Below are 27425 nucleotides of genomic sequence, written 5' to 3'. Positions count from 1 at the left end.
AGGGAGTTCAGAGTCCTTTTTTTTTTTTTTTTTTGTAACACTTGTCATCATCACCTCTAGAAAACGAAATTAGATGAAGAAGTAAAGAAAGCCAGAAAAGAAGCAGAAAAAAAATAATAGAAACACTGAGATAGAACGACAGGAAAAACCCAATATAGTAGCGTCAGGCAATAGGCAGCAGTAGATGAGTTTACATGAAATGGTTGCCTTTGAATAGAACACCCAAGCAACCTTTCCAAATCAATATTTTTTTTTTAGTAAATAGCAGATAGGTTCACAGCCTTGCAGGAAACAGGCGGTCCAACCTTTCAATGCAGAGAGTGCAGTATTGATCTTTTTGGAAAAAGTACATGCTATTTATAAACTCAAGCACACATAATAAGCACATAGATTTGTCCAGTAGGCTTTAGTGAATAGTTTTTTTAAATATAAAAGTAGACATGAATGATGAGAGAATTCACTGTGATATCAGCCGAAATCTTACAATATCTTTACAATTTTTTTTTAGGGCAGGGCTTTTGGGAATAGGGGTCAAACAATAGCCCTAGGCGTCTTTTTTTTGTGCCCCTTTCAAAAGTAGGGGCCAAATAGATCTAGGGTTAGGGGCAAGCCACACTGTTACATACCATCGCAGCCGTAGAAGGCCTAATAGAAGGAACAAAATCGGCTAGGGCAAAAACACAGCAGGAAATTGAAAGGCGAGAGGGAAGAGACGTGTTACTTGTAGAGGCTAGAGGTATAGAGATAGAGGTCACCTGTAGACTCCACAATAGGTATAGCTGTAGATCCCATGCCAGCAAGGAGTTCTGTCGAGGATCGAAGAGCGAGAGGGAGGGAGGAAGAGCGAGGAAGAGAGAGGGAGGGGCTATCGGTTGAGTGGGAGAGAGGAGAGCTGGTAGAGAGAGAGACGAGAGAGGGAGCGAGAGAGACAGTGCGATAGAGAGAGGGGCGATCGGTTCAGGAGATAAGTTTGGAGAAAGAGAGTGGGAGAGATGAGAGATGGTAAAGAGAGAAGGATGAGAGAGGGAGCCAGAGAGAGTGAGAGAGAGAGGAGAGAGGGGGGTTCGGTTCAGGAAAATGAGTTAGGGGAGAGAGAGTGGAAGAGAAGAGGAGAGAAAGTCCCAAACCATCCCTAAACACCACGTGTAACAAGGCATCATCCTAACGCCACGTGGATCGGATGTTCCCTCCAATTAAATAGTGTTAGAGAGTCCAGGAAATATATTATTATTATTATTATTATTATCTAAATGAAAGAATTGAAAACAAATTGCAATTTGTCAAAAGAAGAAAAAAAATGCAAGTACTGCCCACCCGTATACAAAATAATAGCCAAAAAATTAATATGCTGGCAAGCTTAAAAAACTTCATTTAAACTTCTAAGCTGTGCTTTCTAATTTACATCTAGAGGACCAAAAGATTACATAATCACATAGCAACCCTTATTCCTCCACTTTGTTCGGGGTACAAACAAGAGTAGAGTTAAATATTCTATGGATGATCTATCAAAAAAATCCGTAATCATATCATCACACTTCTAAACATAAATAATAACAGCATTTGTCGTCATCCGAGCCTCCATAACTAGTTCTTATTCTTGTTTGGATATTCCCTCGCACCAAATATGGTAGATCCGATTCGCACGATCGTACTGCCCATTTCAATCTGCAAAGAACCGTTTCGGAAAACCAGTTAATTATTCATCGACATATTACGATGCGAAAGCCTTCGATGTAATGCTTCTGAGATGCAGGATGTATCACCAGCAAATTCCATGACTAGTCGTCATTTTGGCACGGGCTAGTCAAAGAGTATTTCAGTTATTTTGAAAAGGAAGGATGGCGAAGAAAATTTGTAATAGGTTTTGTACTACGTGGCAATATGCAATTTGGCAGGTTATACAACTAAATGCGGCAAGAGGCTAATAAGGGTTTACTACTACGTTTAGTCCTTTCTCACCGCTTGCTCAAAGTCAGAGGACATGCCCATAGATAGCTCGCATTGCTCTTCCGGTATTCCGAGCTCCTTGCACACCTCATCCCGGCAGTTAACTAGAGTCTGATCTTCCCAAGGAAAAAGAAAAAATAAAGAAAAATAAAGAAAAATAAAGTTTTGAGTTAAAAACAAGAAATAAAATTGAGTCTGGTTAATTTTTGCGAAGTCCAATAGATATCATGATTTTCCTTGGCCTGTAAGAAATGAATCCTTAGTATTACCCCCTTGAATTAAAACATTCATTACATTGCTTTCTTCCTCAATTTTCTGATAAATGACATCTAAAGTGCAGGTTGTTTTATAGTTTCAGGGGGGAGTGTGAAAATCACGATATTTATAACTTACATGCAAATTTCCTGCATTTTAGCCCGAAAGTTTTAGTGATGCAATAATGTAATTGATAGCTAATTCAAGAAACATTACCTTGAAATTTTCAGGGGTTGACGTGTAGTCGAGCATTCCTATTGTCATTAGGCCAGAAAATACAAGGTTAGGACAACCCATCTTCACATGCTTTGCAAGTTCTACACAACCCGAAGGATCTACACCGGATTTTGCTGCAAAGGGATGGCAATATCCAGTTTTATATCATAGTATCTCCAAAATAATGCACAAAATGCATCGAACCAAAAAGAGAATTCAATATTTGCTAAGCATTTCTCTGGTAACACCAATCAGTTGGATTTAATGGTTCAAATTGGTTGAAATAAATTAAATTATAAGGTCACTTATTGGCAGAATGGCAGCGGCAACGGCATGGAGAAGCATAAAAGGCCAGAAAGATGGACTCGGGATGTATAATGCAAAACTGACAAGAAACAACAACCAAAAATCAGGTACAACAAGTGGTTTATGAAACATACATTCTTCTCCACTGGTATTTACTTGCACCAAAACCTTCAGAGGTTTCCTTCCCAAGCTAGCTACAGCGCGATCAAGATGATTAGCAATCTGGAAAAGATAAATTATTTCATCAGGACTAGCAACCTTGAACTTTTTAATTGCAATGCTAATTATCAGTTCCATCAAGCTGCAAAAGAAGTTCACAATGAAACAGCTATGCAATACCCTAGATGCTAACGTTCTTTACGAATCTCACATTCTATGCAATACCCTAGATTCTGAAATCAGAATCTCTTAATAAATTGCCCTCCTAGTAAGAAAAGCATAGTAGCATGGCATCTATCATATTTCTTTAATCTTGCTTAGTAGTCATCTTACAACTGGTTAGAGAATAAGAAGCGGATTACATATACAAATGCACTTTTCTTGTAAGAAGATATGTCTTAATATGCATGAGTACCATAGTGTGTGCATGGGATAGAAAACCATTTTCTAAAACTTTTTGAGGACGTTTGTGCAAAATTAACCTAATTATACCACCTCGTGTTTTCTCTGGTTAGATAGTAATATAGTATCTGCTTACAATGTGAGATAAGGTCAAAATAAAGGTTTTGGCATATTTTTGATGCACGCTTATACCAGATAACAAACACCTCCTTTAGTGAAGATATTTATCTAAAGCGTCACCTCACGCTTCTAGTGTAAGCAGTGGAATATAGGACTACATGTCAAGGGATGGGAAGCCAAAATTCCTGTCTTTTTTAATCGCTTTTTTTCTCCTTTAAAAAGGAAAAAAAAAAAGGTCAGCAGAGATAAAAAGTTTTAAGAAAGATTTTGTGGGGAGCTGTAGAAAAAAAGGCTCATCTTTTCTCCACCTTCGTTGAACTAGGAGTCTCATAAGTAATTATCTGATTGGTGAATCTTTACTTGTGTTAGCCCTTAAAATGAAATCGAAGGTTGGGAGGAAATATTTACAAGACAAGGACTATATTGTACATCTATACCCATGAAGCTGAAACTCGTAATTGAGATGCATTAATTTAAACACCCTATCCAAGTTACAGTCATATACTTTCATTCGTTGGAATTGTGATATATTCACTTTTACCGTTTTACAGCATACGCATGTGAGAGTGGATTGTCTAAGTTCTCTCGTAATAACTTTCAACAATCACTCAATCATTGTTTGTTCAATCAAATTTATGTTCACTTCGCAAGTTTCTAAATTAGATTGGTTTATCATGGTTATCTATTGATTTTCCTAATGTTGTTTAGAACATTATCCATTAATCTATGAGCTTCTATATCAGTTATAGCAGACAGAATATTGACATATCTTTTGATGGATATAGCCAATTCTATAGTTGGCAAGTAAACTATCTAATTTAATACCCTAAATTAAGAAAGAAGTATGAGTAGCATTATTGGAAAGACAGCTTCAATTTATGCTATCATACATTCCTATTATTTATCCAATTGTGCTCCAATTCTTTCTACTTGAAGAACCGTCAATGCTATCTTTTCTCATATGATGAATAATGATATTGCAAGTCTCACAAGCTGGTTTATTTATGAGGTTTTAGTTGCTACCAAATAGAAATGCCATTTATTATGCAACTTGAAAAGATTTTGGTACCTCTTCTACATATTAAGAAGATATATTATGCATGATAAACTATATGCAATTTAGTGCCAATCTATGAGCATCCTAAGCACAAGTGGGAATATGACCCTCAAAATTAGAAAGGATATGACTTGTTAAACATAACAGGGCTTCTGTTGGTAACCACTCAGCATTGATGTGCTTCGTTACTTTTTGTGCATCTATATTCACAGTCAATATTTTACTATTCATGTCTTATGGTGTAATCATAGCTCTGATGTTGTTGTTGATCGTGTGCCATCTATAATTGGTCAAGCATACAGAAAGTGTTGTAAATCTTAAGATTATAAATGTGCGCTGAATCTATATCCTAGTGCTATCAGCAAATTGATGGATTCACCTATGCCTTACTTTCGTCTGTATAGTATATAATTGTTTACTTAGTGATGTTACTTAGTACGTTAAACTCTAAACATCTAAGTTGGCAAGATATTTTGGGCCTACTATTTTGGATAAGAGTTGCTAACTCATATAAATAGAACAATCTAGTTAACCTGGTGGTACTTGCATATAGTACGTAATAGTGTTGCAATTACCAAGATAGCTTGTATTCTGATATAAATCTCGCACGATTCCTCAGCTTTCTCTTTCTCTCTTGTTTTTTTTTTTTTTTTCCCTCCTCTCTCTCTATCTTTTTTTTCCTCCCCTCCCTTTAGCTTTGGTTTATTCTCTCTCCCAACATACTCCTGTTTTTCTCTCTCTGCTCCCGCTATCTTCTCCCTTTACCTATCATTTTTTCCTTTTTTTTCTTGCCTCTCTTTCTCTCTCCTCTTTTCCCATCCTCCCTTTCTTTCCATTTTCCGGTCTCCATTCCTCTCTCCTATTTTCCAATCTTCTTTTTAATTCACTCTCTCCTTCCCATTTTTGCTTTCTTTTTTCCTCTGCTACATACCATGACAATACCAAGTGGGTTGAAGCATCAATAGGTTAGCAGTTTCCTTTTATTCATTACACAACTAAATATCAAGATGTTTCAAAATGGTAATATTTATTCTATCAAATGTTAATAGGCAAATTAACCCTATAGGAACTAACACTCTGAGTACAAAAAGACGATAGTCATGAGACTAAATCCATACCTTCTCATCATCTACACTTTCAACCATGTCAAGATTTGGTACTCCAGCTGTACAAAATTATTTGACAAAAATCAGAAGTTGAAATGATTTCAAAAAGTAAATAGAAGTTTTTTATCCTAAAAGCAGCAGTAAAAAAGTCGATCACCTAAGAGCTCTAGAATAAGAAGTACAAAGATCATTATTGAAATTTTAGAATACCACTTATGTAAAACAGAACAAATTTTACATACAACGTCTGTCAACTTGTCTGATACAGCACAGATAATTGCATTAATGATATCTCTATGGACAGTTAAATTAATAAATTCAATTAATTTTCCTATTAATAATGCTCCTTTATATTGTACACATTTAGACCGCTATGATATTAACTAAAACTTGTGAAGGCACTAGCTAAGCCTACTGGAATGTTGCTTTTTTCTTCCTTAATGATGTCAAATATATTAGAGGGTAAAAACCTTCATTAAGGATTTTAAGTGTCGTGGCACAGGATTGTGCCGAGCACTTGCCAGCACCATGCAACACAATGCGCGTCGTGTCGTGTCAGGCCGATGTGTGAAGTTCACAAAAGCAACAGTGTACAAACACACCAGCATGAAATACATATTTTCTTTGGCACCAATATATTTTAGTTACTTATTATATTAACAATCTTTTGCACTTTATTGATGGAAATACTTTCTAATTTCAAAGAAAGAGGGTTTTGAGCCAAACCATCCGTACCAGGGTTGTATCAAACTGATACCTTGTCGGCACAATATGGCACAATGGGCATGGGCTCTGCCGACGGCATTTAAATTCTTGACATCCTAACCATAGCAAGAACGAAGAGAAACAAGGCAAAACGTGAAACCCATGATTGAATGGCAGTACACATGTATATCAATGTTATAAGCAAGGATTGCATGTGCTGCCCATTCCGCGCCGTGCCATGTCGATGCCATGTCGCCACGTGGCACAAGGCTATGCCAAATGGTACTACAGAAAACATGTCTTTTTTTTAACATTTTTTTGGATTCTTGATGAGATTTTTGAAAATAAAAAGGTTATATAATGGTCTTTGCACTGAAACCATATAGATCTTTTGAATCTACCAACTATTGGAGCACTTCCACACTCCTACCGCATAATTAGACCAAGTTGTAGTGAGAAAACGCAAAAAGGAAGATTGTTCCCAATTCTTTTATCGTTTTTGATCTAGTGATGGTAGTGTCTAACTATGAATTTTTTTAATTATGACTTCAATTCTGTCTTTTATGATGTAGTTTCCTCCTATACTTTTGTAATATGTTAAAATGGCATTCTTTGAGTTAATAAGATGTCCACGATTCTATTCTTGATAAACTTTGTGAATTCTATTCTCGATAAACTTCGTGAAATATTAACACTTGGACTATTTTAAAAATATTAGAGACATTAAACTACTCTTAAGGAACTATTTTTTTCATGGAAAACTAATAAAATACCATGCCAATTTATGCCAGTGTGCCGGTTGTGTGCCATTGGCATGAAGGGCCATGCCAACTTTGGCAGGGAACGTGTCGCTGTGCTGGGTCATACTGTACCGGTGGCTTAGCGATACAACAATCCTTGGGTATAAGGCATCAAGATACAGTGCAAAATTAATAAATAACTATTGAAGTTGTGTAACATAACAAGATTGTAAATAGCGGATAGCATGTGCATAGCGTTTGGAGGGTCTTACAGCGGAAAGCGGATAGCGGGTGCCATAACGGGCGCTATGAACCTATAGCGAGTTTCATAAAAACAAACATAATATATTTATGTTCCTTATAAAAAAAATACATATAATTTTGAAGAAAAGACAAAATTTTGAACAAAAGACAACTAATCATTCCTTTTTTTTAGTATTGCTCATTATCTATTAACATTAACTTTAAAATATTACGATTTAGCAAACCAAAAGGACATAAAACTCAAAAATCTATAATCCATTAACAATCTAAACAATTTGTGAAAAAATGTCAAAAAGCATATGTTAGGTAAATAATTAAATCTTATTCATCAGGAAGACATTCTTCTTCTCGTTCACTAGAGGTATTATGGTCATCCACTTGAAAACCCAACCCGATTAGATGTTTTAATCCGTTTGCACTTTTTTAAGTATTGGGCTTATAGCGCCCGCTTTCCGACCGCTTTAGAGCGGCCTGTCAGGGACTTAAAAAAATTCTACGCAGCCTGGTCCCTTGCCCCAACTCCGCAAAACGAATTGAACCGGGTTGCCAAGGAGACCCGAATCCAACCCGTTGTGGGAGAATCAAGGGTTGCAAAACTACTGCATTATGCCCCATTATCCCTTAGAAAAGATTGCCAAGAGTTGTGGGAGAGACTTTTGGGCTTAACTTTTATGAGGGCTCATTATGTGGGAGAGTTAGTGGGTGAGTGAGTTATGGTGGCTAGGTTCATTGTATTTCTAGGCCTATAAGTAGTAGGTGTGGCTAAGGCCAAAGAACACCAGAGAGTGTGTATGTGTGTGTTGTAATCCTCTTTTCTAAGTAATTGAGAGTACTTAATTTTTTTGGGTTAACCTCTATCTCTCTCTTTTCTTCCCTTACATACTTAGTCGTAGGACGCGAAGGTCCAGGCTAGTAACAGGGACAAAGTCTTGTCCATCTTTGCGGAGAAAGGTAGGCGCCACACGGACTTTGCGAACAAAAATGTAAAGGCCGTGGCAGTTGGTATCAGAGCCGGTTCGAGAAGGAACCATGTCGTCATCCGATGCTGCCATCATCGATGCTGGGGGCGACCCTTCAAGGCAGCCCTCCAAGTAAGGCAAGAGCAGAGAACCGCGAGCAATCATGAGGGATTCCGCACCGTTGGAGGACCACCTTGTGCTGTTGGAAGACAATGTCAAAAATAGGTAAAAGGTATACCAAAATGGCTGATTCCTTTCAACTCCTTTAATGACAAAGTCCGCAGCATGGAGGAAAGCGTCAGTACTGCCATGGTGACCTTTCCAAGCGTACTCGAAAAGCTTCAGGGCAACATAACTCGTTGTGACAAGGAATGAAAGAAGCTGATTAAGGAACTCGTTACTCTAGTTAACGAGGTCGAGGACCTCAAGACAAGGGTGGCGATCTTTGAAAAAGCGGTGGCGCGTGGGCATGAATTGCAAAGAGAGTCTGCTTCGAAGGTACGTGTCCCTGAGCCTCAAAATTTCGGAGGTACTCGCGACAAAAAGCAGATCGACAACTTTCTATCGCACATGGAGCACTACTTCAAGGCGTTGCGGTTGGACGATGAGGACATCCATGTACCTTGCTGATAATGCGATGCTGTGATGGCGTCGGCGTCTACAGAGGCCAAGAAGGGCCAATGCAACCTGAAGATGTAGAAGGGCTTTGTGCGCGAGCTCAAGGCATGGTTCTACCCCGAGCACGTCGAATACCTTGCGAGAAGGCAACTACGACGGCTCATACACACCGGGAAGCTCAAGGAATATGTCAAGGAATACTCCAATTTGATGTTGTCCATCACCAACATGGCGAAGGAAAATCGCTTGTTCTTCTTCCTTGACGGACTCCATCCTTGGGCAAACAAGGAGCTTGTGGGGCACAATGTCAAGGACGTGGCCTCTGCAATCGCCTTGGTGGAGAAACTGCCCGAGTACGAGAGGGTTGATCCATCTCGCAACATGGCACCCAAAACAAGCAAGGCTAAAGGTGGGGGAGACTGCCGTGACCAAAAGGAGCGTAGGGGCTGCGAGAGGGGTCATGCACCACCGCCGAAGAATTGATGTACTACGTCTGCGGCGAGAATCATTAGGTGAGGGACTGCCCACAGAAAAAGTTGGTGAATACTATCCGAACCAAGCAGGGCGGGGGCCATGCGGAACTGACGAAGATAGGCACGCTCAAGCTCGTCAACTCGGTTCAGGGGCTAGCAAACAGCAGCAAGCCCCTTAACAAGGAACTCTTGTACATCGACGTGACCCTCAATGGTAGGGCCACACGAGCGCTGGTGGATACGGGAGCCACTCACAACTTCATCGTCGAGGTGGAGGCTAAGCGAATAGGCCTTCCCTTTGAGAAGGATGTAAGCAGATCAAGGTCGTCAATTCTAAGACATGACCTGTTGCGGGCGTGGCTATTGCGGTGGGACCTTGGAGAGGCACTGCAAACTTCACCGCCGCACCCATCGACGATTTTAAAGTCATACTAGGTATGGACTTTTTGGCTTCGTCGAAGGCGGTCCCGATGCCACACCTTGAAGCCTTAAGCATCATGGAGGAGGCGGCCCCATGCATAGTCCTAACCAGCCAGGAGAACACGGTAAGCACCCAGACCCTCTTTGCCTTGCAGTTGCAAAGGGGTGTGAACCGCGGCGAGATGACTTACCTTGCGGCCATCCACGAGGTGAGCGACAAAGGCCTCGAGGAAGAGGGCCTTTCGATGGAGATTAAGGCGGTCTTGGCAGAATTCCAGGATGTCATGCCAGAGGAGCTGCCTAGGCAACTTCGACCTAGACTGGATCATGCTATCAAGCTCGAGCGAGGAGCCAAACTGCCAGTGAAAGCACCATATAGAATGGCCCCACCAGAGCTCAAGGAGCTGTAGAAACAGTTGAAGGAGCTCCTCGATGCGGGCTTCATTCGATAGTCGAAAGCACCCTATGGAGCACCAATTTTGTTCCAACGGAAGAGCGACGGGAGCCTGCGGCTCTGTATCGATTACAAGGCACTTAACAAGGTACGGTTAAAAACAAGTACCAAATCTCTTTGGTTGCAGATCTTTTCCATCGGTTGGGCGGAGCGAAGTATTTCACCAAACTCGACCTTCGCTCTGGGTACTATCAAGTGCGGATTGCGGAAAGAGACGAGGAAAAGACCACGTGCGTGACGAGGTACGGGGCCTATGAGATCCTTGTCATGCCGTTCGGCCTGACAAACACGCCAGCAACCTTCTGCACACTCATGAACAAACCGTTCCATCCTTACCTCGATCGCTTTGTGGTGGTGTACCTCGACGACATCGTGGTATACAGCAACACCTTCAAGGAGCACATCGAGCACTTGTGAACCGTCTTCCAAGTGTTAAGAGAGAACTAGATGTTCGTCAAGAAGAAAAAGTGCATGTTCGCGAAGGAAGAGGTGCACTTCCTTGGCCACTGGATAGGCCAGAGCCTAATTCACATGGACCAATGGAAGGTTCGAGCCATCTGCAAATGTGAGACCCCAGCAACGGTGTCCGAGTTGCGGTCTTTTCTTGGACTCGTCAACTACTACCGCCACTTCATTGCGGGCTACTTTGCGAGAGCAGCCCCGCTAACGGATCTGCTGAAGAAAAACCACTCATGGGTTTGGAATTTTCAATGCGCGGAGGCATTCGAGGACCTCGAGCAAGCGAGGACGAAAAATCCAATACTATGACTACCCGACTGCAGTCGCACCTTCGAGGTACACATTGCTGCTTCTGACTTTGCCATTGGCGGTGTCCTCGTGTAGGATGGACACCCTATCGCCTACAAAAACCGCAAGCTCAACGACACCAAGCCGCGCTACACCGTCTAGGAGAAGGAAATGACTACTGTGGTGCATTGCTTGCGAACCTAGCGACACTATTTGTCATGCCCCGCCCCGAAACTACTACCGATTTGGCACGATTCGGGCACGGCGAGCGGACCGCCGAACGGACAGCACCTCCCCTGTCCGCCCAAGGCTCAATCACGGGAATATGTACAAGAATTTACCCAGAAAATTAAATTCTAAACATACACATCCATAAGGGCACAACCAGTGCCAACAATACAAAGAGCAAGCAAATCCACAAGATACACATGTGAAATAAAGAGAGTACTTTACTAACTATTACGATAGTTCCATCATTTTCATTTACATTATTTTCTTTAAATGAATACATTTTCCATTTCAAATACATAGCTCTCCCAAATCTTCACCTACAATGAATCTCTCTCAATACATAGGTGAACTAATGCAAAAAGGAAAGCTACTATACTACCACGGTCTCACTGGTCGGGCGCGATGCCCTTGCCGCGGTCCTCTCTCGGCAACCCTGTACCTACCACTGGAAATAGAGTGGGGTGAGAACTATCTTCCATAGTTCCCAGTGGGCTCGGCCGCCGACTCTGCCGATCTCCCCACTAGGTCCAAGTAGGCACAAGCAACAACAGATAGATAGATAGATATGTATCTGAAAGCTGTAAATGCAATAGTAGGAAAACTATGCTACTATGCCCATAATCATGAATATGAATGCATGCATCATATAATAAAGGTTTACTACCATGCTAACAAATTCGATCTATGTTCGAATAGTAATGTTCAATGACATTTTTAAACCTTTAACTTTTCATTTACCCAATCTGTGGCGAGACCCTAGGGCTCGCCCATAACTCACCTTACAATCCCAAAGTGGGGAAGGAGCTCCATGTGCACCCAAGCCCGGGACCGTCTGCGGACCTCCATGTGGTCCGGACCTCCAAGTGGTCCTAGTCGCGCGACACTCCGAAGTACTCGACGACAATCCCCTCCATGTGGGGATTGGATGGCTATACCATCCCAGACGCAGACTGTGAGCTAGATCTATCCTCTCCAAGTGAGGATACAGTATCACTAGGGTCAACAACTCAATCGAATCCTCTCCAAGTGAGAAAGCACTATAACTAGGGTCCGCAACCCAATCAAATCCTCTCCAAGTGAGGATGCTCTACAACTAGAGTCAACATTTCTCGCGGGATCATTTGTTCCCGACATTCATGCAATGCTATTTAGCTTGTCTAAATTCATTGTTCACAAGGCATTTTCTAAGGGATCCACCTATCTCTAGGTTCTCAAACCTCTAGTGTCATATACACTACATTAATGTCACTCGTCATCGTTCAATGTTTGGATGCCACTCGTTTGTTTTTTAACATTAACAATACTTTCTATATCATCAACACCCCCATCGGGTACATCTCTTTTCTTTCGCATCATAGGATCCACGTTCCGACCCAATCCTCACCTATCTAAGTTACCAAGCGTTCCAAGTACACTAGGCTATCAATTAGAAAGCATAAGGAATGGAACTACTATGCAATCCTACAATGCAACATGAAGAGATGAGAGTAAATGCAAGCTAAGACGTAGAAAGGAGTCCGAAAGCTTCGGGATGGCAACCCCCACCTTTAATCGATGTAGAGGCTTTGGATATTCTTCTCGGCAAGCTTTACAAAAAGGCTTTAGCCTTCCTCACCCAAATCAACACTGTCCCGGCCCTATTTTGCCGAGAACTTCACGTCGGTTCGCCGAATGCCAAAATCTACTTCGCCCCACGTTTTGTGACCTAACAATAGGGTTTCCAAGGCTTCAAATGAGATCAATCTCATTCTTTCACAAAAACCCCATTTTGGTGCCCTAGGTTTGCACCTAAAGCAAACCATCCAATAAATCCCTAGATTTTTGGGATTGATTTATTTAGAAGCATGCTTGGGGTCCATTTGACCCATTCCAAAGCATAAAAACCCAAAACTCCAAAGTTCAGAAGCTAGGGTTCAAGAGCGTACCTCTTGTGCTACACCAAAGAGAAGAGGAGAGAGAGATGGTGTCCAAGGCCTTCCTTTTGATCTCCTTCTTCTTCTCTTTCTTGTTCTTCCTCTTCTTTTCCTTCCTCTCCTTCTTGTTCTTCTCCTTCTCCTTTCTTTTCTAGAGAGAGAGCAAGAGAGAGAGAGAGAGAGTGAAATGAGATGAGTGTGAGGGAGAGAGAGGGCTCAGCCCACTCTAATAAAGGCCATTTTGCATTTAGACCCCTCAACTTTTCATCCATTGCACAGCCCTTACTGGGCAGTTTTCGCGCGGAGGGACCGGTCTCCCCGACTTGGGACCGGTCCCCGAGAGCTTCCCTCAGGCGCATACGTTCGGGAACCGGTCTCTCCCCGAGAGACCGGTCCTCGGGAGACCGGTCCTCACCTGAGAGACCGGTCCCCGAGAGCTCGATTTTCAGGACTTAGCCAATTTTTGGCATTTCTCGCTGAGACCACGTTCGGGAACCGGTCTCTCCCTGCCAAGGACCGGTTGTATCAAGCAACCCCGCTACACCCAGCCGAGGGAACCGGTCTCTCACCTCCAAAGACCGGTCCCCGAGAGCAACTTCAGCCCAAAAATGCAGTTTGCCCCATTTGCTCTCGCGGACTCAACTCCAAAGCACTTTTTGTGTTTTGAACATTCTTAACTCCCACAAAGGGTATCCTCTCGACAGTCAGTCGATCCTGGATGAAGTACAATCCTCGAATTTCAAGAATTCACTTCCTTACACTATTTGCTTGGGAACAAGTTTGTGGTGTGCACTGACAATGTCGTCACAAGCTACTTCCAATCAAAAAAGAAGCTGTTGCCTAAGCAGGCAAGATGGCAGGATTTCTTAGCGGAGTTCGACATAGATATGCAGCCTGGAAAGGAAAATAGTGTAGCTGATGCTCTAAGCCGCAAGGCTAAACTTGCAGCCGTGTGGCAGCTTCACGGGACGCTCTGCGATCAATTTCGTTCAAGAACCAATGAGAACCCTATCGCTCAAAATTTAGTGCAACTTGTTAAGGAGGGCAAAATGCCTTGACAGTGTATGTGCTCAAGTGGGGTAACCTTCACCAAGAGCTCATAAAGGAGTGTCATGACTCCAAGTGGGCGGGCGACCCAAGTCAAAAGAGGCCCTGGCTTTGCTCAAGGCCGCCTACTTCTGGCCGCGGATGCACGAAGACGTGGAAGCCTGCATGCAAACCTGCTTGGTGTGTCAACAGGACAAAGTTGAGCACCAGCGACCTGGCGGCTGGCGGACTCCTCCAGCCTTTGCCTATGCCTAGCCATCCGTGGGAGAGCCTCTCTATTTGCTTCATCTCCGCGTTGCCAAAGGTGGGGGAGCTGGGGTCCATTCTGGTAGTGGTTGATCGTTTTTCCAAGTACGGGACCTTGATCGCTGCACTGACCAATTACACGGCTAAAGAAGCGGCACGCCTCTTTGTCAATCACATTGTCAAGCTTTGGGGGATCCCTACGAGCATCGTGAGCAGCCGCGACCCCAGGTTTACTGGCAAGTTTTGGACCGAGGTGTTCAAAATCTTGGAGTTTGAGTTGCTCTTCTCTACCAATTTTCACTCGCAGACGGACAGACAAACGAAGCGGGTGAACGCTCTGTTGGAGTACTTGCGGCACTATGTTAGTGCCAGCCAAAAAAATTGGATGCATCACCTGGATGTCGCCCAGTTTTCTTACAACTTGCAGTGCAGCGAGTCTACAGGCTGCAGCCTTTTCGAGCTAGCAATCGGGCAACAGCCGCTCGCCCCACATACGGCTGCTACAGGAAAGCAGTTCCGCAGTCCTGTTGTTCTTCAATTTACCTCTAACCTACAGAAAAAAAAGGTGAAATTGCGAGGGCAAACTTGGAGAAAGTGGCTTGACGGATGAAGAAATGGGCTGATGAAAATGGGCAACCTCGGGAGTTCGCCGAAGAAGACCGCGTGATGGTCAAGTTTCAGCCACAACAGTTCAAGGTACTGCGGAAGGTGCACAAGGGATTGCTACGCAAGTATGAAGGCCCATTTACCGTCGTCAAGTGTGTGGGCAAGGGTGCCTACAAACTGCAGCTGCCGATGAACCTCAAGACCGACCCCATCTTTCACGTTAGCAGGCCGAAGCTATACCACGAAGTCGCGGAAGATCCGAGCCGTGGTGTGTTGGAGCGAGCACCTGCGACCTTGGTCACATTGTTCGACAAACAAGCGGAGTCCATCCTGGACACTCGACTCATTAGGCGACGTGGAGTTCCGCCGAGTCCTGAGTACTTGGTGAAGTGGAAGAATCTCCCCTACCGAGGCTAGTTAGGAGAAGGCAGATACACTTTGGCAATACTAAGCACTCATCGACGAGTTCCAGAAGCAACGCACGACGAGGACGCTTGCGCATTAGGTGGGGGAGAGTGTCAGGGGCTTAGAAAATTCTACACAGCCCGGTCCCTGGCCCAACTCCGCAAGCTGAAGCAGGTTTAATCGGGTTGTCAAGGAGACGCAAATCCAACCAGTTGTACGAGAGTAATGGGTTGCAAAACTGCTGCCATTATGCCTATTATCCCTTAGAAAAAACTGCCATGAGTCATGGAAGAGATTCTTGGGCTTAACTTTTATGAGGGCTCATTATGTGGGTTAATGAGAGAGTTAATGGGTGAGTTATGGTGGCTAGGTTCATTGTATCTCTAGGCTTATAAGTAGTGGGTGTGGCTAAAGCCAAAATACACAAGTGTGTGTATGTGTGTGTTGTAGATCTTTTTTCTAAGTAATTGAGAGTACTTAGTTTTTTTTGGGTTAACCTCTATCTCTCTTTTCTTCCCTTTGCATACTTAGTTGTAGGACGTGAAAGTCTGTGCTAGCAACAGGAACAAAGGCTTGTCTATCTTTGCAGAGAAAGGTGGGCGCCGCACGAGCTTTGCGAACAAAAACACTAAGCCGTGACAAGCTGCTATGAACCCGATCCGCTAAATTCTGCCTTAGAGATTATGGCGTAATAGTATGTCACGGTCTTAGCATTTTTGTTCACAAGCCCGCGTGGCGCCCCCTTTCCTACTCGAAGATGGACAAGCCTTTGTCCCTGTTGCTAGCCCGGACCTTTGCATCCAACAACTAAGTATGCAAAGGAAAAAAAAGAGAGAAATAAAGGTTAACCCAAAAAAACTAAGTCTCTCAATTATTTAGAAAAGAGGATTACAACACACACATACACACTCCCTCTTGTGTTCTTTGGCCTTAGCCACACCCACTACGTAATAGGCCTAGAGATACAATGAACCTAGCCACCATAACTCACCCACTAACTCATACATAATGACCCCTCATAAAATCTAAGCCTAAGAGTCTCTCCCACAACTCTTGGCAGTTTTTTCTACGAGATAATAGGGCATAATGGCAGCAGATTTACAACCCTTGATTCTCCCACAACGGGCTTGATTCAGGTCTCCTCGACAACCAGATTCAACCTGTTTCAGCTTGCGGAGTTGGATCAGGGGCCGAACTGCACAGAATTTGTCCCTGACACTCTCCTCCACCTTATGTGCAAGCGTCCTCGTTGCGCACTGCTTCTAAAACTCGTCAATGAGCGCTTGGTATTGCCAAAGTGTATCTGCTTTCTCCCAACTAGCCTCGCCGTAGGGGAGATTTTTTAACTTCTCCAAGTACTCAGGACTTGGCGGAACTCCATGTCACCAAATGAGTTGAGTGTCCAGGTTGGACTTAGCTTGTCTTTCGAACGAAGTGACCATGGTCGCAGGTGCTCACTGCGACACACCGCGGCTCGAATCCTCCGTGTCTTTGTGGTACAACTTTAGTCTGCTGACATGAAATAAGGGGTGGATCTTAAGGTTCGCGGGTAGCTGCAGTTTGTAAGGCCCCTTTGCCCACATACTTGACAAGGTAAATGGGCCTTCATTCTTGCACAGCAGTCCTTTCTGCACCTTTCGCAAGGCCTTAAACTACTGCGATAGAAACTTGACCGGCACGCGGTCTCTCTCGGCAAACTCCCAAGGTTGCCGCTTTTCGACAACCCACTTCTTCATCCGTTGAGCCACTTTTTCCAAGTTTGCCCTCGCAATTTCACCTTTTTCCTGCAAGTTAGAGGTAAATTGAAGAGCAACAAGACTGCGGAACTACTCTCCCACAGTAGCCGCATGTAGGGTGAGCGACTGTCGCCCAATCGCCAACTCGAAGGGGCTGCAGTCTGTAGACTCACTGCGCCACAAGTTGTAGGAAAACTAGGTGACATCCAGGTGATGCACCTAAATCTTCTGGTTGGCACTCATATAGTGTCACAAGTATTCCTCCAATAGAGCATTCACCCGCTCCGTTTGCCCGTCCGTCTACGGGTGAAAACTAGTGAAGAAGAGCAACTCGGACCCCAAGATTTTGAACACCTCAATCCAAAACTTGCCAGTGAACCTAGGGTCACAATCACTCACGATGCTCACAGGGATCTCCCAAAGTTTGACGATGTGGCTGACAAAGAGGCGTACAGCTTCTTCAACCGTGCAATCAGTCGATACAGCGATGAAGGTCCCATATTTGAAAAAACGATCAACCACCACCAGAATGGACCCAAGCTCCCCCACCTTTGGCAAGATAGAGATGAAGTCCATAGAGAGACTCTCCCATAGACGGCTAGGCACAGGCAAAGGCTCAAGGAGTCCGCCAGGTCGCTGGTGCTTAACTTTGTCCTGTTGACACAACAAGCAGGTTCCCTGTGGCCAAAAGTAGGCGGCCTCGAGCAACGCCAAGGTCCGCTTCTGACCTGGGTGGTCCACCCACTTAGAGTCATGGCACTCCTTGATGGGCTTGCGGTGAAGGTTGCCCCACCTGGGCACGTACACCCGCACGTACACCCGTCGCCCCTTGGTAAGGAGCAGCCCGTCGCTCAGCCAAAACCTTCGCGTTTTGCCCTCCTTGACAAGCTGCACCAAATTTTGAGCGATAGAGTTCTCATTGGGTCCCAAACGAAGTCGATCGCGAAGCGTCCCGTGAAGCTGCCACACAGCTGCCAGTTCAACCTTGCGGCTGAGAGCATTAGCCACGCACACAGTTTTCCTTCTTGGGCTTGTATTGCATCTCCATGTCAAACTCCGCTAACAAATCTTGCCACCTTGCTTGCTTAGGCGACAGCTTTCTTTGCGATTGGAAGTAACTCGTGGCAACATTATCGGTGCGCACCACAAACTTGCTCCCAAGCAAATAGTGCTGCCAAGTTCGCAAGCAATGCACCACAACGGTCATTTCCTTCTAGTGGATGGTGTAAAGCCGCTTGGTGTTGTTGAGCTTGCGGCTTTCGTAGGCAACGGGGTGTCCATCCTGCACGAGGACACCGCCAATAGCAAAGTCAGAGGCATCAGTGTGTATCTCAAAGTTGCGACTGCAATCGGGAAGCCGCAACATTGGATTCTCCATCACCGCTCACTTAAGGTCCTCGAATGCCTCCGCATATTGAGAGGTCCAAACCTACAAATAGTTTTTCTTGAGGAGATCCGTCAACTGGGCTGCTCTCGCGGAAGTAGCCCGCAATGAAGCGGCGGTAGAAGTTGACGAGCACAAGGAAATACCACAACTCGAATACCATCGTTGGGGTCTCCTATTCACAGATGACTTGCACCTTTCGCTAGTTCATGCAAATCAAACCCTAGCCTATCTGGTGAACAAAGAAGTACACCTCTTCCTTTGCGAATATGCACTTCTCCTTATTGACAAACAGCTGATTCTCCCGTAGCACTTGGAAGATGGTTCGCAAGTGCTCGATGTGCTCCTCTAAGGTGTTGTTGTATACCACGATGTCATCGAGATACACCACCACAAAGCGATCGAGGTAAGGATGGAACAACTTGTTCATGAGTGTGCAGAAGGTCGCTTGCGCGTTCGTCAAGCCGAACGACATGACAAGGAACTCATAGGCCCCATACCTCATCATGCACATGGTCTTTTCCTTGTCTCTTTCCACAATCCGCCCTTGATAGTACCCAGAGCGAAGGTCGAGTTTGATGAAGTATTTCGCTCTGCCTAATTGGTCAGAGATCTACAACCAAAAGGGTGGTATTTGTTTTTAACCATTACCTTGTTGAGCGCCCCGTAATCAATAAAAAACCGCAGGCTTCCGTCGCTCTTCTGTTGGAACAAAACTATTACTCCATAAGGCGCTTTCGATGGTCGAATAAAGCCTGCATCCAGGAGCTCTTTCAACTGCTTCTGTAGCTTCTCGAGGTCTGGCAGGGCCATTCTATATAGCGCTTTCGCTGGTGGTTTGGCTCCTAGCTCGAGCTCGATGGCATGATCCACCTCCTGCCTGGGTGGAAATTACTTAGGCAACTCCTTTAACATGACATCATGGAATTTTGCCAAGACTGCCTCAATCTCGGTAGAAAGGCCCTTCTCCTAGAAAACCTCCTCGCTCACCTCGCGAATGACCGCAAAGTAAGTCATCTCGCCACTGTTCACACCCTTTCGCAACTGCAAGGCAGAGAAGGTCTGGGTGCTTACCGCTTTCTCCTGGCTGGCTAGGACCATACACGGGGTCGCCTCCTCCATGATGCTCAAGACCCTAAGGTGTGGCACCGGAATAGCCTTCGACGAAGCCAAATAGTCCATACCTAGTATGACTTGAAGGTCGTCGATAGGTGCGGCGGTGAAGTTTGCAGTGCCTCCCCAAGGTCCCACCACATTGCCCACGCTGTTGGCCACACCCGCAACAAGTTGTGCCTCAGAATTGACGGCCTTGATCCTGATTGCAAGGTTTTAAGTGCCCGTCGGCACGGGTCGTATCTACCATGCCGTACCGTGCCAACAAGATACTTGCACGATACAGACCCCGTGCCGATGGCACAGCTCAAAACTCTCTACTTTTTAAATTAGTAAGTAATTTCCTCAATAAAGTTCAAAAGAAGTGATAAAAAGACATAATAAATAGTTAGAATATGTTGTTGGTAAAGAAAATAAATATTTCATGCCATTATGTGTCGGCACACAAGAATTTTTTTTACCGGCACGCATCGGCACGGCTCGGCACGCACCGTGCCATACCGTGCCGGCATGTTTCCGGCACGACCCCGTGCCACGGCACTTAAATCCTTGCCTGCTTGCATCCTTCTCAAGGAGGAGGCCTATCCACTTGGCCTCCACCTCGGCAATGAAGTTGTGAGTGGCTCCCGTGTCCACCAGTGCTCATGTAGCCCTGCTATTAAGGGTCACATCGATGTACAAGAGTTCCTTGTTGAGGGGTTTACTGCTGCTTGCCAGTCCCTCAACCGCATTGACGAGCCTGAGCATGCCCATCTTCGTCGGTTCTGCATTGCCCTCACCCTGCTCGATGTGGACAGTATTCACCAACTTTTCTTTGAGCAGCCCCTCGCCCAATGGTTCTCGCCGTAGACGTAGCACGTCAATTTATTCGGCAGCGACGCAAGACCCCTCTTGCGACCCCTACGCTCCTTCTGGTCACGGCGGTCTCCCCCACCCTTAGCCTTGCTCGCTTTGGGTGTCTTGTTGCGAGTTGGATCCGCCCTCTCGTACTCAAGCAGTTTCTCCGCCAAGAAGATTGCGGAGGCCATGCCCTTGCATCGCGCCCCACAAGCTCTTTGTTGGCCCAAGCTAGAGTCCGTCAAGGAAGAAAAACAAGCGATCTTCCTCGGCCATGTTGGTGATGGACAGCATCAACTTGGAGCATTCCTTGGCATACTCCTTGAGCGTCCCGGTGTGTTTGAGCCGTCGTAGTTACCTTCTCACAAGGTATTCGACCTGCTCGAGGTAGAACTGCGCCTTGAGCTCATGCACAAAGTCCTCTCAGGTCTTCATATTGCATTAGCCCTTCTCGGCCTCTACAGAAAGCTGACGCCACCACAGCATCGTGTCATCAGCAAGGTACATGGACGAGGCCTGAACTTTTTCCTCCTCATCGTCCAACCGTACCGCTTTGAAGTAGCGCTCCATGTGCCACAGAAAGTTGTCGATCTCCTTTTCGTTGCGGATACCCCTAAATTTTGAGGCTCAGGGACACGTACCTTCGGAGCAGACTCTCTTTGCGGTTCACGCCCACGCGCCACTGCTTTTTCAAGGATCGCCATCCTTGTCTTGAAGTCCTCGACCTTGTCAACTCGAGCAACGAGTTCCTCAATCAGCTTCTTTCGCTCTTCGTCACAACGAGTTGTGTTGCCTTGAAGCTTTTTGAGGTCGCTTCAAAAGGTTGCCATGGTAGTAGCGAAGCTTTCCTCCATGCTACGAACTTCGTCATTAAAAGAGTTGAAGGAATCAGCCATTTTGGCGTATCTTTCACCCATTTTCGACATTATGTCCTGCAACAGTGCAAGACGGTCCTCCAACGATGTGGAATCCTTCGTGATTGCCCGCAGTTCTCTGCTCTTGCCTCGCTCAGAGGGCTGCCTCGGAGGGTCAACCCCAGCATCGATGACGGCAGCATCGAATGACGACATGGTTCCTTCTCGAACTGGCTCTGATACCAACTGTCACGACCTAGCGTTTTTGTTCGCAAAGCCTGTGCGGCGCCCGCCTTCCTACTCAAAGATGGGCAAGCCTTTGTCCCTGTTGCTAGCCCGGACCTTCGCGTCCTACGACTAAGAATGCAAAGGAAAGAAAAGAAAGAGATAGAGGTTAACCCAAAAAACCTAAGCACTCTCAATTACTTAGAAAAGAGGAATACAACACACACATACACACTCCCTTTTATGTTCTTCAACCTTAGCCACACCCACTACTTACAGGCCTAGAGATACAACGAATCTAGCCACTATAACTCACCCACTAACTCACACATGTTCATAAAAGCTAAGCCCAAGAGTCTCTCCCACAACTCTTGGCAGTTTCTTCTAAAGGATAATGGGGCATAATGGCAGTAGTTTTGCAACCCTTGATTCTCCCACAACGTGCTGGATTCGGATCTCCTTGACAACCCGGTTCAGCCCATTTCAGCATGCGAAGTTGGGCCAAGGACCAGGCTGCACAGAATTTTTTTAAGCCCCTAACAAGTAGCACATAAAATCCGCTATAGCGGCCGCTATGACGGGCATAGAGGCCGCTATTTAAAACACTACTAAAATTGAAGATATTATTCAAGGAAAATGCACAAAGCCAATCATAGAAATGAATCCCAAAAGCTGAACGCAAACAAAAGAAATTGACCTTCTGATTACGAGTTCATCATGACTCAAGTTGCATTAAGGAAAACTTGCAAAATCACACTTTCAAGCAATGGCCATTATTAATGCCAAAGATGATTAGATTCAAACCCGAAAGTTAAGCCTATTAACCACAAGAGTTAGAAGGTAGAAAATACCCAAAAGCGATTTCACTTTGTTGCTTTGCAGGTGTCCGATAAAATGCCACTCAATATCTGCAGGAAGCTGAAATAAGAAGAATGTATCAGTAGCAATCCCGTGGAGAATAAAAATGAGATTATCTTCCAAATCTAATAAATGCAAAGATAGGGGCATTTAGGCCAAAGAAATAGTTGAGCTGATAACTAATCTAATCTCTACTTTCACTAATCCCATCGAGATTTTCTAAAAAGTTCATAAGTAGCCCTCTTATTATTGGAAGCTACCTAGCAACACTTAGATCCAGCTCTACACAAACCATTTTTGTTTCATCCTAAGGCATGAATATTCCCAATTTGTGACCGACCTATAAAATAAAAAGATTATCAAGTTCAGTCAATCTCTGTTTTCAAAAAGCTGAAGTTTGCTAGGGCAATTCAAAGAGGACTCATAGTACAAGATTTCATTACTAAAGCTATCTTATATACTTATCAAGAAAATAAAATGGATTGTAATATAGTTACATCTTTGATAGAAAAGGTGCCTAAGGATGCGACACAAACTCGATCTTGTCGTAGACTGCCCTCCTAGAGAGGGCTGGCCAACTAACTCATGGATCATGGCATCCCCAAATTCCTGAGGTAGTGGTAAAGCTCCCAAAGGCATGTTTTGAAATTCCAAAAAAAAAAAATCCTACCAAAGCCATATTCAATCAACTAGCATCACTTATTTCTTTGCTGTGATAGTCAAAATAAAAGATGTTCCTTTTTTCCATTTTTCCTTCTTCTACAAGGTAATGAAAAAGTGTACTCTTGAATACAAGGACCAACAAAGAAGATTATGGCAACTAGAAAATTAGACAAGTTTCTATTTTAATTGGAGCGATCCAATTGAGTTGATGGTAGTCAAATCCTTAAAAGAAAGAGTGAGGTCCATAAAATGATGACCATGAGAAAAATCAAATCAATGCTCATTTGACCTGGCTTCTAGAACAACTTCTTTCCTCCAAGAAGCACCAACTAGGAATTTGCAAACAAAAGTCTCAAGCCCTTGCTATTATGGATAGTTGAAATGAGCTTCTAGCCCCTAAAAGCAGCTTTAGTTTGAAGATTCTGTTCCTATTGTAGCAAGAAATTAAAAAAAAAAATTTCCTTTCTGTGTGTACTTTTGGATTTCTAAATTTTAATGAAAAATAAGCTAGAGCTTCTTCAAACAGCTCTTCTCAAAGAGCAATTCTAGAATGTTTGGCCACGCTATAGCTTCTGTAGAACTTATGTGTTTTGAAGAAGTTCAGAATTTGAGCTTCTAATTTTGGCATAGAAACATTTATTCTTCCCATTCCAGCAAAAGCTGCAACATTTTTGCTCACCAAAATGCCTCACTGCTGCTTCTCAAACTATACAAGCTGTTTTAGAAGCCAGGTCAAACAAACATTTATTTAGTTGGGAAAGCTCCTGTAAGCTTCCTTTCAGAAAGTCAATCTACTAAACATTTACGGTGCAGATATGGCTTAATTTCTCATGAATAATTAGTTTCTTATGAACAAATATATCACATAGATATCATGGCATGTCAAACTTTTATGCTAAGGCCACTACATGGTCTTATTTTCTGGTTCATCTGTGAAATCCAATACTTTTTCCAAGCATTAGTGCTAAACTGGCACTCACATACTGCTTAGAAATGTAGGCAGAATCTATGAATTAGCTTAACTGTTCCTCAACAATTTCTGCTCACATTTCTTCATCTTAAGCCAAAAAAAAAGGCCAACATAACCCCCAGAGTTGTAAATAGATAATCTCAAGTAATGCAGTTTAGCATATCATCAATTCCAGAGGATTCTTTATATGTAAGTAGGCCATCCAAATCTTAATATATTAATTAGTTTCAGATGACGCAATATTTTGCCACACGAAGAAACACTAGAGACTACTATCTAGCATATCGTTTCTACCTTTCAATGCTCTATAACAAGAATGCTACTTGTAGAACTCTGTCGTTACATCTATTAAACAGTCATAGTGCACAAGTAACATTTACATTAAATTTCAGCAATTGTCCATTTGTCCTCACTTTTACTTTAGTTTTGTTTGGTTCCAAAAATTTCAGATGCTACAATTTAGCACCTTTCCATTGCATATTGTTGCTATCATACTATTTCCGTTGAATTTGTTTCATTAAATTGAATAGAAATACCCGCATGATATTCCCTAACTGCCACGTGAATGACTTTTGGACCTTTCAATTCTCAAATTGCAATTATGCAGGCATCTGCACCCAATCTAACAGCCCTGCAGGCACTACTCTGAAATTCCACATGTATAAGAGGCCATAGGTCTTATTCATAATAGTCTTAAGCCTAAATACTAAAACCCTCAATTTTGTTTCATTCTATGGAACTAATCCACTTTTTTATTCTATGAAATTCTACATGTACAAGGGGCTGTAGGTCTTATTCATAATATTCTAAAACCTAAATACTAAAACCCCATTTACTAATCCCTGATTTCAGATATTTTATTCACAATGAAATAACCTAAAAAAGGAAAAAAATTTCAAGGAATCTTGTACTTAAAATCAATTAGGAAACTAAAATAACAAAAAGATTAGGCATAATAGAATTATTAATCAAAAAAACCTCACAACATTGCACTCAAAACAACCTAAGAAAAGATGGGAAATTGCCCAAGTCAACAAGAAGGCTTTCTCTTACCAGTTATTGTTATACAAGTTGAGTTCAAATTGCGGCAAATTTGTCATCAATTAGTCAATCATAATTTATAGGGGGGAAATCTATAATAAATATTAACTACTTTTTAAACCTACAATTGGGTCGAACTCCAATACATTCTATTAGACAATCAAAGAATTTCGCCCAAAAATTCGATTAGCTTCTCAAAAATCAATGAAATAAACATGTGATGATCGACCTAGTCATTCCAAGTAAAATCTTTACATTCCTTTTGAAAATACTAGGCGGCAACAAGATATGACCACTTTCGCTAGCAACTTGGCTCCGCATCAATTCTAATCAAATATTATCCAACTAATGCCACATTCTTAGGAACTATGCTTCGATAAACCATGCAGATGTCTGAGATCCCCCTTCTGAGATTAAGGGAATAAATTGTAGGGTACTTACAATCCTTGAATTACTTGTGCGAATCTAACTAATGAAGTCTAATCTACTAACAATCAATCTCATTATGAAAAAACAAATTAAAGATACGACAAAGATTGCATAAGGCTTCATTTGGGGTTGCGGGCGGAGTGCATTGTGCATGGTGAAATAGAACAATGGGAAAAATATTCCACTTGTTTTCCTTAAGGGCTTGTTTGGTTCACCTAATTTAGACTCTGGAATCGGAATGGAATTTACTGATTCCAATAGCTGTTGTTTGCTTTAGAGGAATCAGATTCCGATTATGCCATGCCACTCTGGAATAGAAATAAGCCCAATCCATTTATAATAGTCCAATCCGACTTTGAAACCTGGATTGGTCCATACCAGCGTAAACAACTCAAAGCCTTCTCTCATAAACGCCTCCTCCTCCTCTCCCTTAACCAAAACCCTCTCTCAAAAGTCTAGGCATTCCAATTGTCCATTCCGATTTCTATTCCAATAATGAACGAAATATTTTTGGATGATTCGTCTATTATTCTATTTTCCATTCCAATGCAATCCAATTCCATTTCCCATTCTCATTCCGATCATGAGCCAAGCTTGCCCTAAGCGATTTGCACGCGGTGGTGATGGCATATGTTCGGTCAAAATATTGTTTCAGGAAGTCCGCTGAAAAATGAAGAAGCATATCTCTACGTACTTTCCCTTTCGACCTAATCTTATTACAATTCAAAAGATTGCATTTGTACTAAAAATTCCCCTTCCCATTTTTCTGATAGGGAACGGGGACAACGTAAAAATTCTTCCTAACCCTATTTTTTCTTTTCGCATTAGTAGTAGTAAAAATTCCTATCAACTTATGATCCCAGCAAACCAAATAAATGGAAAAAGAAAAAAAAGAAAAAGAAAAAGAAGAGTATGATTTGTTAGCACGATGCATTACACCGTCGCGGTGATTTACCTTAATGCACGAACACGGGCAAAAATAATACATCATTTTCTGGGTATCTGATCACACTCCTCATCTCATCTATCAATTTGTTTGGATAATTCCTTTCAACCCTATTTTTCAATACTAATTTAAAGATCGCAACGAAAAAATAAATTAGAAAAAAGAAAAATTTAGCTCTCGAAATCGAAGGAGAGAAGAGAAAAAAGAAAAGAAGATTATTAGCAAAGAAAACGATTTAGATTTAGATGCAGAGGAAAAGAGAGAAAATCGACCAATTTCTTTCTCCGCTTTCCAAACTCGAAAAGGAGAGAGGAATAGGGGGTAGGTAGTTTAAAAATAAATAAAAAAGAGAGAGAGAGAGAGAGAGAGAGAGAGAATGAAAACCTGAGGGGCCTTTTCGAGGAGTTCTTGGACGTAGTTCTCGCCGAAGCAGCGGTGGCCGGCGTCGTAGACGTGGCGGACGACGGCGGGCGGCTTCGTCTTGCTGACGGCCACCACCTTCACCCGCTCCGGATGCCGCCCGCACCGCTCCGCCGCCTGCCGCACCCGCGCCACCACCGCCCGCAGCGCCGCCGCCGCCCCCGCCCCCCCTTCCAGCGCCGCCGCCGCCGGAGCCGACATCCTTCTCCTTACTACTACTATTATTATTATTATTGAATTATTATTAAATTAGATGATGAAGGATGATGATGATGGCTTTTTTCTTTTTGACCTTCTTTCCGCCCGGAGTTCCACTCCTCTCTAGTCTCTTCCGGCTATCTTTCTTTTATTTATTTTATAGGGATAATTACCTATATAACCCTCCAACTTCTAAAAATACCTTATACGGTTTTTTTTTTTATTTGAGATTTTATGTCGCTCGTATCTTGATTGGTAAAGAACAATCTTGCTGTTCGTACCCATTATAGATTAAATTCGAATTAAATTTTGAGTCATTTTGATCACTAATAAGCAAATGATATCGAAAAATTGT

The 27425-nt window shown here is 43.3% G+C and overlaps 1 protein-coding gene across 1 annotated transcript; it reads right to left on the bottom strand.

Annotated features, from left to right (window-relative positions):
• LOC109728403 (proline synthase co-transcribed bacterial homolog protein-like) lies at nucleotides 1320-27088 on the bottom strand. The gene is made up of 7 exons (XM_020258796.1): nucleotides 26837-27088; nucleotides 22397-22463; nucleotides 5581-5627; nucleotides 2859-2946; nucleotides 2419-2552; nucleotides 1960-2058; nucleotides 1320-1665 (listed from the first exon to the last, which is right to left on the bottom strand). Exons 1-7 carry the CDS (start codon nucleotides 27071-27073, stop codon nucleotides 1585-1587), a joined length of 753 nt encoding a protein of 250 aa, XP_020114385.1. The 5' UTR covers nucleotides 27074-27088; the 3' UTR covers nucleotides 1320-1584.

The sequence above is a fragment of the Ananas comosus genome, linkage group 23, assembly GCF_001540865.1.
Source record: "Ananas comosus cultivar F153 linkage group 23, ASM154086v1, whole genome shotgun sequence".
Taxonomy (NCBI): Eukaryota; Viridiplantae; Streptophyta; class Magnoliopsida; order Poales; family Bromeliaceae; genus Ananas; species Ananas comosus.
This window is presented reverse-complemented; position numbering and strand designations above follow the sequence as displayed.